We start from the raw sequence: 17,891 nt of genomic DNA, 5'->3' as shown, positions 1-17,891 counted from the left end.
TCTCGAACTAACTCAAACTCGTGCTAACTAAAAGGGGATAACATTTCCGCTGCGCATAAAACTTTGTCTTCACCTCGTGAGGTATCGAACCTAAACATCCTAAGTTCAATACACACGAGAGGTCGAAAAGATTTGCAAAATCTTATACAAGTCTATTCACCCCCCCCCCCTCTAGACTTGTACCCCATCCCCTTGGGACCAACAAAGTTTAGTCCACAAGTAATTTTTATGGCATTTGGATCTAGGATATGCATCATTATTTATATTGGTAATGTATGCGATTCAGTTCTTTCTATGCCTCAAAAATTCTAATCCAAACCTTTTACATTATAGTATCTCAATCCGTTACTCACATAGATTTGAACATCGAAGTTCCAGAACTTAAGGGCGACAACTATAAGATATGGAAATAAATGATTCTTCTTAATTTAGGGTGGAAGGACTTGGACTTCGCCATTCATAATGAGAAACCACTTGTCCCCACTAAAGACAGTACCCAAGACGGCGTTGCGTTATATGAGCGATGGAATAGATCTAATCGGCTCAGCAAAATGTACATCAAGGTGAGAACATCTAATGGGATTCGGGGTTCCGTTAGTGAGAAGCATAAGGATGTCCGAGCATTGTTCAAGGCTATTGATGACCAGTTCGTCACTTCAGAAAAAGGTTTTAGCAAGCACCCTCATCATGAGATTCTCCTTTCTCCGTCTCACTTCCGTCAAAGGTGTGCGTGAACACATCATGGAATTGCGGGACATTGTGGCTCAACTTAAGGCTCTTGGGGTAGATATGTTAGATGACTTTGTTGTGTACTATGCTTTGTATACTCTACCATCACCGTATGGACTCTTTAAAATCTCTTATAACACACATAAGGAAAATGGTCCATAAATGATTTGATGACCATGTGTGTTCAAGAAGAACGAAGAATGGTGATGGAAATGTGTGAAACTTTCATGCTGGTTATGACACGTGACAAGTCTAGATCTGGCAAATCTTGCGGTTCCACTTCTAAGGCTAAGGGGAAATGACATATTCCACCTCAAGCTAATATAAAGAAGGTGCATACGTATTTCTTCTGTAAAAAGAAGGGACACATGAAGAAAGATTGAACCAAGTACAAAAAGTGGATCGAGAAGAAAGGTAATCTATCCTCATTCGTTTGTTATGAATCTAATATGCTAATACGTATTTCTTCTGTAAAAAGAAGGGACACATGAAGAAAGATACGTATTTCTTCTGTAAAAAGAAGGGACACATGAAGAAAGATTGAACCAAGTACAAAAAAAAGAAGGGACACATGAAGAAAGATTGAACCAAGTACAAAAAGTGGATCGAGAAGAAAGGTAATCTATCCTCATTCGTTTGTTATGAATCTAATATGTCTGAAGTCAATGCTAATACTTGGTACCTTGGTGGATTGATTCTGGTTTAACAATCCATATGGCAAACTCTTTACAGGGAATGCAAGATCTAAGGAAACCGGTGGGAAGTGAATGAACCATCTTATCAAGAAAGAAGATGGGGTCACAAGTGGAAACTATTAGAACATGCAAGTTGGTTTTAAGTAGTAGCTTTGTTTTAATCTTAAATATGACATTTTATGTACCAAGTTTCTCCCAAAACTTGATTTCAATTTCTAGACTTGTACCGTTGGGTTTCTCTTTTAATTTTCAAGACAAGCGTTTTGATATTTTTAATAAATCAACTTGTGTTGGATACGATACAATGTTTGATGGTCTTTATCATTTACATTAACAAAACAATGCCACTTATAGTTCATTGCGTGTTCATTCCGGTTCTAAAAGATCAAGTGTTAGTGAGAACTCCTCCATATTATGGCATCGGAGATTAGGTGATATCTCCTTTAAACGAATAAAGAGATTAGTAAATGATGGACTGCATTCAAGACTTGTATAGACTGCATTAAGGGAAAACCGACAAGCAAATCTAAGAAAGGTGCCAAAAGGAGTTCAAGAATATTGAAAATTATACACGGGAAAACCGACAAGCAAATCTAAGAAAGGTGCCAAAAGGAGTTCAAGAATATTGAAAATTATACACACTGACATTTGCTGTTTAGATATGGATATGCCAGGTCAGAAGTAATTCATCACTTTCATTGATGATTACTCGCGATTTACTTATGTGTATTTGATTCATAATAAAAATGAAGCATTGGATGCCTTCAAGTCTTTTAAGGCTGAAGCTGAGAACCAATGTGGGAAACAAATATAGATAGTAAGATTCGACAAAGGTGGTGAATACTATGGTAGGTACACTAAAAGTGAACAAACACCTGGTCCGTTTGCTAAGTTTCTTCAAGAACATGGGATTGTTGCCCAATACACTATGCCTAGTTCTCCGGACCAAAATGGTGTTGCTGAAAGAAGAAACCACACGCTTATTGACATGGTGTGGAGTATGCTTAGCAACTCCAAACTTCCTAAGCTTTTGTGTGGTGAAGCACTTAAGACGACTACATATATATTAAACTGTGTTCCAACCAAAGCTGTCCCAAAGACACCATTTGTTTTCTTGTTTTATATGTGGATGATATTCTGCTTGCAACAAATAATAAGGGGATGTTGCACGAGGTTAAACAATTCTTTTCTAAGAACTTTGATATGAAAGATATGGGCAAGACATCTTATGTCATTGGCATAAAGATCCATAGGGATAGATCCCGATTTATCCTAGAGCTATCATAGGAGACCAATATCAACAAAGTTTTAGAAAGATTTCGGATGAAGGATTGTTCACCGATTCCAGCTCTTATAGTGAGAGATGATAAATTCAGTTTGGACCAGTGCCCAAACAATGATTTTGAAAGATAATCCATGAAGAAATTCCTTATGCTTCAGTTGTCAGATGCCTCTGGTATGTTCAAGTCTGTACTAGGTCGGACATCGCCTTTGCTATTGGAATGCTGGGACGATATCAAAGTGATCCAGGTTTAGACCACTGAAGAGCTGTGAAGAAGGTTTTGACGTATCTCAAGGGTACCAAGGATTATAAGCTTGTGTTCAAGCAGGCGAACATTTTGGACGTTGTTGGGTACTCTGATGCGGACTTTGCTAGTTGCATTGATTCCTGGAAATCAACTTCTAGGAACATTTTTATTATGGCCGGTGGAGCTATTTCATGGAGAAGTGTTAAACAAACTCTTGTCACCACTTCAACCATGGAAGCCGAGTTTGTTTCATGTTTTGAGGCTAAGAATTTCATTTCAGGGCTTAGAATTATGGACTCTATTTCTAAGCTATTAAAGGTTTATTGTGACAACTCAACTGCAGTCTTCCTGGGTAAGAACAATAAGAGTGGGAGTCGAAGTAAGCACATCAACACCAAGTACTTGGCCATCAGGGAGCGTGTTAAGGATAAGAAAGTGGTCATTGAGCATATAAGCACTAAGTTGATGATTGCCGATCCCTTGACTAAAGGCATGCTACTATTCAAGTTTAGGGATTTTATTGAGAAATGGGATTTGCGTCCACTTTGTAAAATTTGTATACATTCAGTTATTATATGAAATTCTTAAAGCATTCAAATATTGTCTCATTATTGTATTGTGCACATATTTTGTTGTTGAGAAAATATATATCTTATGGACCTGAAATAAACATAATGTTTATCCATTAAGTTTTTGGTTACCACATAAAGTTTTAAAGGAACAAGTTACATTGTGATTATAGAAGATACTACTCATATTAAGAGGACCTATCTCTATAGTTCATGTTTTTTGTTCGTTTTTGTACCTGCACCAAGTGGGAGAATGAAATATTTTTCATATTGAAAATGCATATTATGGTGCAAGTTATTATGACCTTAAATGGCCATTAGTGATGCCATAATTGGTGTTGTAACGGCTGTAACGGAAACTGTTACAAAGCCTATATTGATGGTTAATAGGCTATATATATGATAGGTCCTCCACTACTCAGGACACAATCATTTTGACATTCATACACCATCTATACTTTTGTGAGAGCATGTAGGAGACATACTACTAAGGCAAGACAAACTACAGTGGGGCAATTCAAAAGGAACAACTATGGTTGGAGGTTAGTCCTATGTGAATACAATATGCTTACAGAGGTCGATAAAGGGTCTAGTTTCCTCATGAAAATTTGATGGCGGTCTATCAGGAAATAAAGTTGCGCTTTCTCTAGGAGCTATAACTTTTAGCGTAGTGGTAAGCGCTTGATCCTAACATATACCATAAAAATAAGGTCAGATGGTATTGCTATAGGTTTGATATGAAATACTATTATAATAGGCATTGAATTATTCAACCAATACTTTCATAGGAAGTGTTAAAATACTAACCTGATTCCATGGAGTTTGATGAAGCTTTGAGCCCTTTCTTCTTCACCACTTCTTGCTCTTTGTGTTTACAAAACCTGATAGGTGTGCCAAAGATAACTATGTTTTGTGGGGTAATTAGGAGGTATAATATGCCATAAATTAAGTTCTTTAGGCTTACAACATGTTAGAATAGCTCAATTTTATCAAATATAGATATAAGGACTAATTGGGGTTTCGTTTGTCAAAAATAGCACGCTATAGAATGATAACTTCAAGGGAGACTGGTTCTGATTACGCGATAGCGGGTCTTAGGACATTGTTTTACAATTGCTTATCACGACACACATAAATCACAACAACAAAATAGCACCATTTTCGAAGATCGAACCCAGGTGACCCGCATGACAGGAGAGAATACTCACCACTATACTATAACGACTTTTGGAAAAGTGGGCATACTTGTCTTTACATATCTTTTGGCTCACTTGCAACTACTTCTAGTTGCAAAGAGTTGTTGTTGGTTAAGCTTTGTGTAGGAAAATTCTTAGTGAAAATCAATCAAAAGCTTGCCAATGAGTGCTTACATGTATCCCCGTGGTTATCCCCACCATGAAGAAAGTCCATGGCACTATACTCCACCCCAACCATATCCTTACTACCCTTATTCTACTTATGCTTACCCTCCATCACCATATCATTACTCACCACCTCCATATCATCATTCCACCTCTTATAGACATAGCCATCATCCACCACCATATGCACACCCACCTCCACCTTGTCAAGAAGAACTCCCTCCACAACCTCCCATTCTTCAAGAGGACTCATTGAGCTTTAAAGCTTTATTCAAAAGTGTTTACAACAAGCTTATCCAAATGATGAAAAAGATCGACCCAAGCTATAAACCGGAACCAAATGCCACCACTTTGACAAAGGATAAACTTCTTCGCACTAGCCCAAGTGAACATCCACCATGCTATACCCACGAGCTATATTCATACCCCACCTCTCACCCAAACACCTACTACTCCCCTCCACTACAACCCCATGAAAGAAATAATGATATATGCTCATTTGAAACACCACCTCCCACCCAATATTCTACTACCTCCAATCCTTATGAAAGACCACCTTGTGATAACTCCCCTCCCACCAAAGATGAAATTGAGATCTTAAAAGAAAAGGTGGAAGCATTCACAAAGATGCCCAAGGAGACCAATCTAAGGGCCGAGCTTATGAATGAAATGAAGGAATACCTTGCTACCCTCCGGGAGGAAGGTTCACCATAGAATGATGTCGAAACCAAGGTGTTGTCTATGATGGGGAAATTCCTTAAGAAAATCTCATCAAGGGCTAACAACCCAATTATGGATGACCCCCCCGGTGTTGGAAGGAAATTCAAGTCTTGTAGTTGAATATGAAGAAGGGGATGGGGTTGTAAAAGAGAACAATAATGAGATGGTGAGTGTTGAAGAGGGTGTAATGGATTGTGACATTGTTGAGAGTGAAAGAGAGGAGGTGAGAAAGGAAATCGTGGGAGTGAAGGCCCCAATGCTAGATGACACCCTGGGAATTTTAGGAGAGCTTAGACACTTAGATCATTTTCACACTCCATAGTTAGGTTTTAGTTTTTTCAAATCTTTTACATCATCTAGACACATTTTATATTTTAATTCTAGTGAGAGAAAGCTTTAGGGTGGAGATATTGGAGCAATCTTTCTTCAAATTGTAGATTGGACCACTCTTGGATTGAATTGGTATCATCTTTAATTTTTGCACTTAAATTTCTATCTTGATTTCTATTCATTTTGTTCTTCGATCTATGATGATGATGTGCAGCTAAATCTTCTAGGAATTGGTTAGGAATCTCTCTTGATTATGCATTCTAGTTCTTTAATTGTTTAATGATGAGATTTAGTGTATGTAAGGCATATCTTTGTTGTGAGTGGACATTGATGGTTCATAGCTCTATTTGTGGCCACAATAGGGGTATTTGAGAGAGTGAGGCTTGCAAGAGATTGAGGTCTTATGTAGTCTTATTCACTTGCTTTCCCCGCCTTTGATCCGAGAAGGCTAAGCCTGGAAGGAAAGTGTAGGCTATGTGTTTGATGAATGCCTTAAACACTTGAAGATCAGATATCTAAGAGGCTAAGTCTTTAATAGCTTAGTATTTGTTGCTAATTATCCCTAAGTAGTCATTCATACATCTCATCAAATCCACCTTATACATGGAATGCATAGAACCGAGAGTTTCCCATCCAATTTCCCGCTTTAATTGCTTATGCTATTTTTACTTTCAAGCTTGTTGCCTTTTCATTTCAACATTCTCAATGCTATTCTTTCCCTTAGTTAAGTCTTGCTAGTACACCCTCTATGATTGTCTTGCACTCTACTTAGCTCAAAGTTGTCATCCTTGTGAGAACGATATCCCTGAGAATCTTCGTTCTCACCTTTCTTTCCATCCATTGCTTAAAATTCAACTTGTCAGTTATGCATTGTGCTAGTGAGTTGCATTATACAGCAGCAAAGAGGATTCTTAGGTATATAAAGGGAACTCTAGACAATAGTTTGAAGTCTGAAAAAACAGAGAAGTTGTTTCTTTATGGTTATTCTGACAGTGATTGGGCAGATTCATTAGACGATATGAGAAGTACATTTGGATAGCTTTTCAGTTTTGGATCTGGTTGTTTTAGTTGGAGTTCAACAAAGCAGGATGTCGTGGCACAATCAACAGCTGAAGCTGAGTATGTTGCACCCGCTTTTGGTGTTAATCAAGCTCTTTGGTTAAGGAAATTATTGACTAATCTAAAAATGACCCAAGAGGAAGCAACAATAATTTTTGTGGACAACCAGGCAGCCATAACAATTTCAAGAAATCCAGTCTTTCATGACAAAACTAAACGCTTCAAAGTTAAGCTTTATTTTGTTAGAGAAGTTCAAAAAGCTAAGCAAATGAAGTTAACTTGGCTGGTGTTTAACTAGCAGATATTATGACAAAGGGATTGCCAAGATCAATGTTTGAAGTATTGAGAGAGAAGATTGGAGTTTGCAGCAAAAATAGCAAGGAGTGATATGAAATGCTATATTTACTGCATATTAATTTTGCTTTGAATTAGTTTTCATTATCTTTTTTTAATTCTAAGTTGTTGTGATATTCTAGAGTTATTATCTTTTTCTAATTCTAAGTTGTGATATTCTAAAGACGTTTGTATGTTGAGTTATTCTCTCTATTAGTTATGTATATTAGCAGATAGAAATGGAATAATAACTTGATTTTCTGCCACACAATAATTTGAGTGTTTACCATTTTTTAGCCAACATCCTCCATTACAGCAATATAATTGTAGGAAGTCAAGGCATAATTTCAGGTGTCCTGGAGGATCCCACTCCTAGCTATCTAAAACCTGCAAATTGGCCGGTAATGTTACTGTCAACATCTTTTTCTTTTTTCCTATTCACTACTGATTCTGATGAACTTTTTTTTTTTTTTTTTCTCTTTTGTGTAACAAAATCCAAGTGAGTGTAGCAGAAAAATGAGTTGGAATGTCAGTGCTCAGTGCATAGTCTCCTAGTCCAAGTGGTGTATATTTAGCTGGTGAATCAGGTCTTCAGAATCCGAATGTTGCCACATAGGCACCCAGTGGGGTCAATTCCAGTGCAGATATACTCATATTGCAGCATTATATTATTGATATTTGACATCGTAGTAAGATCGAGTTTCAAGAAAATATGCCAAAGACACAGAAACCTAGCTAGCTATACATCAAAGTGGACATGCAGTTTGGAGAAGTATATTTGAAGATACCTACCCAACAAGAAGAAGATGTTACACTGAAATAACATAATCAACAACACAATATATCTACTATACTAATAAGAGCCAAAGAGAGTTAGGCCTAAAATGAGTAAAAAAAATGGCGGTCAAATTATTTAATCAAATGAATGGTTCAGATGAATTATTTAATCAAATAGATGATTAACATAATTCATATTAATATTATTAATAGAGATTACCTAATTTAACCTTACTTTTATGATTATCCGTTAAGTTTTCCGTTAAATATTCTCTTCTCCGTTAATATTCCGTTAACTTTTAACTTACCCATTAATTTCTATAAGAAAGGTCTTAGGTTCGAACCCCATCTCAATCAAATTTGACATAATTAAGTTTCTCACTCTATTTTACTCTTATTAAATTAAATAAATTAGTAGCTACAACAAAAAATGGTACATATGTATTTCTTTAATTTAGAATTATGTGTCTACAATACCTTTATTTGAAAAAATTATTCATTATCAAAAAATTAAATTAAATAAGAGAAATAATTTCATTAGTTATATTGTCTTTATTTTCTCTCATGCAAAGATCCTTTACATTCAAATTTATCAATTGATATTCATTACATTGTCCATTATCTTATTTTTACAATATCTTGTAATTAAATATCAAAGTTATAGTACAAAATAATGTTATATATTTATTTACCAAGTATTTTATTAATACTATGAAAAAAAATTTAAAAATAATTTGAAGCTAATTATATTAACTACTTGGGGATTGGTTGACAAAGAGAGTACTCAAATAACCCAACAAATTGAAGCGAAATCACTCTATTTTACGCTTATTGAATTAAATAAATTAGTAGTTACACCAAAAAATGATACATATGTATTTCTTTAATACCATAAAAAATAAAAAAGAATAGTTTGAAACCAATCATATTAACTAAAAAAATAAAAAAGAATAGTTTGAAACCAATCATATTAACTACTTGGGGAAAAAAGAATAGTTTGAAACCAATCATATTAACTACTTGGGGGATTTGTTGACAATGAAAGTACTCAAATAACCCATTACCTAGCAAATTGAAGCGATAAATTACCTTTTAATATCTTTACAATACATAATATTTTAAATTTTCAAATTTTTATTAATTTATTTAATCTTTTTTCTTAAACTAGGGATTTCTTTATCCACAATAACTCATTCAACAATAATGGTTGAACCAAATGAACCCCAAGCAGAACACCTAAAGGAAAGTCCATAGCTCCTATATCATAATCTCATTGCATGACGTTGTCATCTATGCTACCAACAATAACCGAATTGCAAATAACACACTACCAACAAAAAGGAAGAGAACAAATAGTAAAGATGAAGACAATGACAATAATGTTACTCAAAAGAGAATTAAGAACACTTAGAAAAATTCAAATGAAAAGTAGTATTTATTTAGACTATCATTTTTAGACCAAATATTTAGATTATCGATTTTACAAGGTTGCAAACATTTATTTTAATAATAATTATAATGAATTTTCTATATTATCTTGGATTCATATACTTTGAGTTAGATATTTAAATAAAAAAATTCGACATTCAATTACCCATGTATAAACTTCTCCTATATAATCTTGCATTCATATACTTTCAAATATTTATTTAAATATAAACATTGGGCATTAACCCATACGCGCAATGCGTGTATAAAACTAGTATACATATATGTGTCGTATGTAAATTAAAACACGTAGGTAGAAATTAACTTCCAATCATAGTTGGATTGAATGTCGAATAACCATACCACTTGTCTTCTAGCAACATATGGTGTATTTTTCAACAGCAACCGATACGATGCAATGAGAGGACCATAATTTAATGGCAAAAACTTGTGTGAGACGAGTCGGGTCAGGTCGGATCAAGGTGGAAATGTAATACTTATACGCATAAATGTCATACTTATATGCTCAAATATAATACTAATCAAGAATAAAATTTTTGTTTTTTTTTTAAATAAGAATAAAATTTTTGTTACTTGTTAGGGTAAATGTAATACTTTTAAGAGAAAAATACAATATTTTTACATTTCAATTTAAAATTATTAGATTTTTCATTAAAAGTATAATATTTTCCCTTATAAGTAAGGAACACTCGTCAACTTTTCTTATTATGGAAAATGTATTACTTTTTCTTTTATAATTAACAAAAATTGTATTCCTAATTAGTATTATATTTAAGTATATAAGTATGACATTTGCATGTTGTTTCGACCCGACCCGTCTCATGAATGAGAATCTGTGAGACAGTCTCATACAAGTATGACCCTAACTAAATAGCCTATACACTGTCAATATTGGCATAGCAACCAAAAGTACTGTTACTTCCCTTACAAGTCACAAATATATATAATGCCATAATTGGCCTATTAAACTTGCACTATTGAAAAAATATAATGTTATTGAAAGATGTAGTCCACGTCCAAATNCATAAAAAATAAAAAAGAATAGTTTGAAACCAATCATATTAACTACTTGGGGGATTTGTTGACAATGAAAGTACTCAAATAACCCATTACCTAGCAAATTGAAGCGATAAATTACCTTTTAATATCTTTACAATACATAATATTTTAAATTTTCAAATTTTTATTAATTTATTTAATCTTTTTTCTTAAACTAGGGATTTCTTTATCCACAATAACTCATTCAACAATAATGGTTGAACCAAATGAACCCCAAGCAGAACACCTAAAGGAAAGTCCATAGCTCCTATATCATAATCTCATTGCATGACGTTGTCATCTATGCTACCAACAATAACCGAATTGCAAATAACACACTACCAACAAAAAGGAAGAGAACAAATAGTAAAGATGAAGACAATGACAATAATGTTACTCAAAAGAGAATTAAGAACACTTAGAAAAATTCAAATGAAAAGTAGTATTTATTTAGACTATCATTTTTAGACCAAATATTTAGATTATCGATTTTACAAGGTTGCAAACATTTATTTTAATAATAATTATAATGAATTTTCTATATTATCTTGGATTCATATACTTTGAGTTAGATATTTAAATAAAAAAATTCGACATTCAATTACCCATGTATAAACTTCTCCTATATAATCTTGCATTCATATACTTTCAAATATTTATTTAAATATAAACATTGGGCATTAACCCATACGCGCAATGCGTGTATAAAACTAGTATACATATATGTGTCGTATGTAAATTAAAACACGTAGGTAGAAATTAACTTCCAATCATAGTTGGATTGAATGTCGAATAACCATACCACTTGTCTTCTAGCAACATATGGTGTATTTTTCAACAGCAACCGATACGATGCAATGAGAGGACCATAATTTAATGGCAAAAACTTGTGTGAGACGAGTCGGGTCAGGTCGGATCAAGGTGGAAATGTAATACTTATACGCATAAATGTCATACTTATATGCTCAAATATAATACTAATCAAGAATAAAATTTTTGTTTTTTTTTTAAATAAGAATAAAATTTTTGTTACTTGTTAGGGTAAATGTAATACTTTTAAGAGAAAAATACAATATTTTTACATTTCAATTTAAAATTATTAGATTTTTCATTAAAAGTATAATATTTTCCCTTATAAGTAAGGAACACTCGTCAACTTTTCTTATTATGGAAAATGTATTACTTTTTCTTTTATAATTAACAAAAATTGTATTCCTAATTAGTATTATATTTAAGTATATAAGTATGACATTTGCATGTTGTTTCGACCCGACCCGTCTCATGAATGAGAATCTGTGAGACAGTCTCATACAAGTATGACCCTAACTAAATAGCCTATACACTGTCAATATTGGCATAGCAACCAAAAGTACTGTTACTTCCCTTACAAGTCACAAATATATATAATGCCATAATTGGCCTATTAAACTTGCACTATTGAAAAAATATAATGTTATTGAAAGATGTAGTCCACGTCCAAATTGATAAGAAGAATATCTCCCAATCCAAGTTAAATATGGGTGATCCTCCATGCTGAGGTTGAATCAGAACTTCTCTCAAAAAGTATAAAGATCAGGGTAGACATGCATATATAGACTTAAAACCAGCTATGATGAAAAGAAAAAATTAAAGTGGAACCCATGAACAGATCACTAGACATAGGATGAACAATGAGCTATAGATCCCCTCCTCCAATTTGAAAATACAAGTGGAATCCCTAATCCATATAGACGCTGTTCCGCCTCTTAAAGTTGAAGAAGACTCCAGTGAATTGAAGAAGAATGAACAGGTAGTTAAAAAGTATAGCATTGGATCAAGTACCTCTTTCAAGTTTCAAGTCCAAATGTTTTATGAACACAAATGTTGCAATCAATTCAATATTCAATCAATCTTTTTATTCAGTATTTAATTTTAAGACAAAAGTGTTTGGAATTTTATAAAATTGAAACCAAAATTAATATTTCAATGTTTTCAAAAAAAAAAAATTAATATTTCAATTTGACTTTACAGGGTGTTTGGTTGGAAGGAGAAAATTTGGAGGAAAAAAATTGTAATTCCAAAAGAAAAGAATAAGGTGGTAATTCAAATTACATTATTTGGTAGGAAGAATAAAACGCCTGAAATTGAAAGTTAAGAAGTGAATAAAAATTAAAATGTCATTGTATAATAATAATAAGTGCAGAAAAGTAATTTATTGTTGAATTACAATTCCACCAATCCCCCAAACCATGAAATATAAATTCCATGGAGTTTGGTAGGAATGGAATTATAATTCCATCGTACCAAACAAGACATTATTCCTTTCCAATGTATTTCATGACCAATTACATTGTTTAATTGAAGGAAATTGCAATTCCCTCAAACATTGAATTACAATTCATATACCTACCCCAAGAAATTGCAATTCACCCAGGAATTGCAAAGGAAAAATAAAGAAATTTACAATTTTTCATTTATTATTATTATTATTATTATTATTATTATTATTACACAAAAACATTTTAGTCACTTCGTCGCTTCCTATTCCCAAAATTTTATTACTCTCAACCAAACAATTTGAATTCGTACTTTATCCCTACCTTATTCTCTTTGATTGCCACCCTATTAAAATTCTTTTCCTTCCTGATTCCCTCCTCCCAACCACCTATTAAAGTTAAACCAAAAACAAATAGTCCGTATTTCAAATTTGGCTTGAGCTAATATATAAAAGAAAAAGAAATATATAAATTAAAAGGAAATGCCTTTCAAATATATAAACCGTGGAATATCAATGGAACACGCCGAACATAGGGATGGCAATTCAACCCGCCCCCGACGGGGAAAACCGATCTCCGCCCCGATGGGGGCGGGTTCGGGGAATTATTTCGGGGAACGGGGGCGGGGTTGGGGAAAATTTCCTAATCCCCGCGGGCAACGGGGACGGGGACGGGGAGGGTATTCCCCGCCCCGTCTCCGATTCCCCGTATATTATTATATTATATTATATATTATATATTATATATTATTTATATACAAAGTATATAAGAAATTAAAAGTTAAAATCCTAGAAGTTCTTTTTTTTTTTTTTTTTTTGAAAACAACCAATGAGGTATATTAAATCAAACCAGAAACGGAGTCAGGTGGGACATAATCCCAAAACACAAAAGCAGCCTGAGAATAGCCTTGAGAAGCAAGAGAATGTGCCCCTAGGTTAGCAGACCTAGGGACCAAATGTAACGAACAATGATTAAAAGACGACATAATAGCCCGTGAGGCTTCAATTGAAAAAGCAATATATGAAAAGAGATCTTGGTGTGTAGATGCCATGAGCGTCTGAAGGTTGGCACAGTCAGTATAAAGATCCACTCGGTCAACCTCCCGGTCTCTTAGCCATGAAAGGACCTCTTTGCACGCCACCGCCTCCGCCATTAATGGAGAAAAACACCCATGAGTTCGGCCACTGAAGGCTGCAGCGTACTCGCCATCCGGTGTGTACAATACCGCACCGACCGTTGATCTCCGTGAAGATGGCAGGTACCCTGCGTCGAAGTAGCAGCGCCAATGCCCTCCATGTTGCTGGGATGAAGCAGCAGCGTTTCTAGCTGAGGATTGTGCATGAGAGGGCGGGAAATTCTGCTGCAGCTGCTGGGCGTCGTGAATCTGCCTCCAAGCGTGAAGTGTTGCATACACTCGCCGCCATACGGAGGAAGGTCGCGGCAAGCAATGTCTCCAAACTGCCGAATTGTGCGCATCCCAAATATAATAAATTACGGCCACTGCAATGAGGAGATCTTCAATAGTAAGCATAGACAAAAGAGTAGTGAACCACACAGAGAAATCATTTCCATGCAAAGTAGGTAAAGCAACAGCAGCTTCATGCCAAACCAAACTAGAGAATTCACACAAAACTAAAGAGTGCATGACATTCTCATTGGTTAATCCACACATTGGACATGTTGGTTGGACATCTACTCTTTTTATCAATAAATTCGTAGTTGTTGGTAGCACATTTGTGAGGGCTCTCCATAGGAGGTCTTTCCATTTGGGAGGTGATTTAAGCTTCCAAACAGATAACCACCTATCAAAAGTACCCGGATTATCCTGAAATTCACCACAAATGCGCCTATAGCCATCCTTAACAGTATAACAACCCCGCGGATTGCCGTGCCAATACCAAGAGTCCTCATACCCGGGGCTAATTGGGATGCTCAAAATACGTTCCACGTCATGTGGCTGAAAAATGTCCTGCAGGATAGACTGATCCCATGTATTAGTAGCTGGGTCCACAAGACCAGAAACCAAAGAACCGTTTAATAATGGTGGCATGTCTGACATAATCATTGGGCTTGGGTCATCAGGGAGCCAGGGATGACCCCAAATCAAAGTTGTATTTCCATTCCCAATCCTCCGTCTAACTCCAGAACAAATCAGTTCATGGGCTGCCATAATGCTGCGCCAACAAAAGCTGGGACATCCCCCTATGGTTGCATCAACAAAGGTGGTCTTGGGGTAATACCTGGCCTTATATATTCTTGCAACCAAAGATTGGGGATTAGTTAAGAAGCGCCAAGCTTGTTTTCCTAACATTGCCAAATTAAAAGCTCTTAGGTCCTTGAAACCTAGTCCCCCATATTTTTTAGGAACACACAACTGGTCCCAAGCCATCCAATGTATACTCCTATCACCCCCTGAGCCCCACCAATAGCGGTTCATCACTCTCTCAATAGACTGACATACAGAATGTGGGAGCATAAAAACACTCATTGAAAAGGTTGGCATAGATTGTGCCACGCTTTTCAACAGCACTTCCTTCCCAGCCCGAGAAATCAGCCCCTTATTCCACGAGCCAATTCTTTGTTTAATCTTGTCCTCAATATATGAAAATACTGCCCTCTTATTTCTTCCAACAAATGATGGCAAGCCCAAATACCTTCCAAAGTTAGCTGCCTGAGATACCCCTAAAACAGCCACCACCTCCTCCCTGTCAGCCGGGTAAGTGTTTCTACTGAAGCATACACTAGATTTGGCATAACTAACAGCCTGTCCAGACATAGCCTCATACTCACTCAGACATTGTTTCACAGCTCCTGCCTCATGAATATTAGCTTTAAAGAACAAGAGACTGTCATATGCGAAAAACAAATGAGACACCGGGGGTGCTCCCCTAGCTACGCTACAACCATGAAAGGAACCCCGTAACTCAGCCTGCTGTAACAACAAAGACAACCCTTCTGCACAGATAATAAACAAATATGGAGATAAAGGGTCTCCCTGTCTGATTCCCCGGGTTGGAATCACATGACCTGCATGATCTCCGTTAATCAGAAAATTATAAGAGACCGTCGTAACACAGAGCATAATCAAATTCACCCAGGCCTCCGCAAAGCCCAGAGCTAGGAGCATCATTTGGAGAAACGGCCACTCTATCCGGTCATAGGTTTTTGCCATGTCAAGCTAGAGAGCACCCCACCCTACAGCCCCATTCTGTTTCCTGTTCAAAAAATGGCCAACCTCCGCAGCAATTAGGATATTATCTGTAATGAGTCTGTCTGGAATAAAAGCGCTCTGAGATTCAGAGATGATATTACCCAGCATGGGCTTCATCCTGTTGGCAATCATCTTTGCCATGATCTTATAAACCACATTACACAGGGCAATGGGGCGAAGATCAGACACTTCCTCTGGACTACTCTTCTTGGGAATCAACACGACATTAGTATCATTGAGACCCTTCGGGAAAGCACAACTATCCAGGCAATTAATAGCAAAAGATGAAACATCCCCTCCAACTAAATCCCAAAAATGCTGAAAAAACCCCGGATTCATCCCATCAGGGCCTGGGGCTTTGTCAGGGAACATTGAAAAAAGAGCAGCCTTTACCTCATTCGCCTCAAAAGGCCTGAGAAGAGTATCATTCTGACTCTGGGTAACACGGGGAGATATAGAAGCCGCAAAGTGCTCCAAAGGGGTGGAATTAGCAGAAGTAAATATAGCATCAAAATAGCGCATCACCACAGATTTCAAATCATCATCCTCCACCCATTCACCAGACTCATTTTTTAATCGAAATAAAGAGTTCTTCTTTTTACGAGCAGAAGCATACCTGTGAAAGAATTTAGTATTGGCATCAGCTCCCTTCAGCCAGTGCTGCTTAGCTCTCTATTTCCAGAAAGCATCCTCCTGGGCCTCCAGTCGACAAATCTCCGTCTCTAACCGGCGGAATTCTACGAGTGCTGCAGGATCCCTACGGTTTCTCAAGTGAAACTGCTCGCGACGCAACATGGCCAACTTCTCACCAAAATGATGGAAACAGTCCCCACCCCATCGTTGGAGTCTGTCACCACAACGATGAAGGCAATTAAGCAGACCACCACCCCGAGCCTCCTGCCAGACATCCTCAACCTGTCTCTTACACCCCTCCTCCAGTAGCCATGACATCTCAAACTTAAAACTCCGCCGCGACCCTCTGCGTCTTCCATGAGTATCCTTAATGCTAAAAAAGAGAGTAGAGTGATATGATGAACGGGTTAGAAGATTCGTGACCGATGCATCTGGGAGAGAGCTGCACCAATCATCTCCTGCGAGCACTTTATCCAGCCTCTCCTCCATCCAATCTGGAGTTCCTTTTCCCCTTTCCCAAGTAAAACGGTAACCCTACATAGGTAGTTGCATCAACTTACAATCGTCAACTGCCTCCCCAAAACCTCGAAGCAGGCCATCAGGGTGTGGATTTCCATCGCGCTTCTCATGCTGAAAGAGCAAATCATTAAAATCCCCAAGGACCACCCAAGGGAGGGAGGACCTAGGAGCTAGGGATCGTAACAGACCCCACGAATTAGCCCTCCTGCTGCGCTCCGGAAAACCATAAAAACCAGTCATCCGCCACGGTGCATAACCAGAAATAGTAACCTCCACATCAACATGATTCCTTGAAAAACTCAATAACCTCGCCGTATTATTCTTTCTCCACAACAAGGCTAGACCACCACTCAGCCCCATACCTTCGACATAAAACAAACCTTCGAAACCAAGCTTCAAACGTAAACGCTCTGCATGTGCCCTCCTCACCTTAGTTTCCATGAGGAAGAAAAAATCGGGCTTCTTACGGGACACTAGGTCCACAACTTCACGAACTGTTCATGGATTGCCCAAGCCACGATAGTTCCAACTTATGGTACTCATGATGACTGGCGGGCCTAGGAACCAGTGCCCGCCACCTGCAAGTTTTTTGAGACATCCAACATGGTCACATCCCCTCCCATTCTCCTCGTACCACCATTCGACCCTTCCCTTCTTCTCTTCGACACTGCCACCACAACAGGT

General features: G+C 36.7%; 1 protein-coding gene across 1 annotated transcript; it reads right to left on the bottom strand.

The window, feature by feature from the left end:
- Nucleotides 1-13,682: 13,682 nt before the first annotated feature.
- LOC116024331 lies at nucleotides 13,683-16,016 on the bottom strand. The gene has a single exon (XM_031265225.1). It carries the CDS (start codon nucleotides 16,014-16,016, stop codon nucleotides 13,683-13,685), a length of 2,334 nt encoding a protein of 777 aa, XP_031121085.1.
- Nucleotides 16,017-17,891: the final 1,875 nt, after the last annotated feature.

The sequence above is a fragment of the Ipomoea triloba genome, chromosome 7, assembly GCF_003576645.1.
Source record: "Ipomoea triloba cultivar NCNSP0323 chromosome 7, ASM357664v1".
Classification (NCBI taxonomy): domain Eukaryota; kingdom Viridiplantae; phylum Streptophyta; class Magnoliopsida; order Solanales; family Convolvulaceae; genus Ipomoea; species Ipomoea triloba.
The sequence above is the reverse complement of the archived record's forward strand: the minus strand, read 5'-3'. Positions and strand labels throughout refer to the sequence as shown.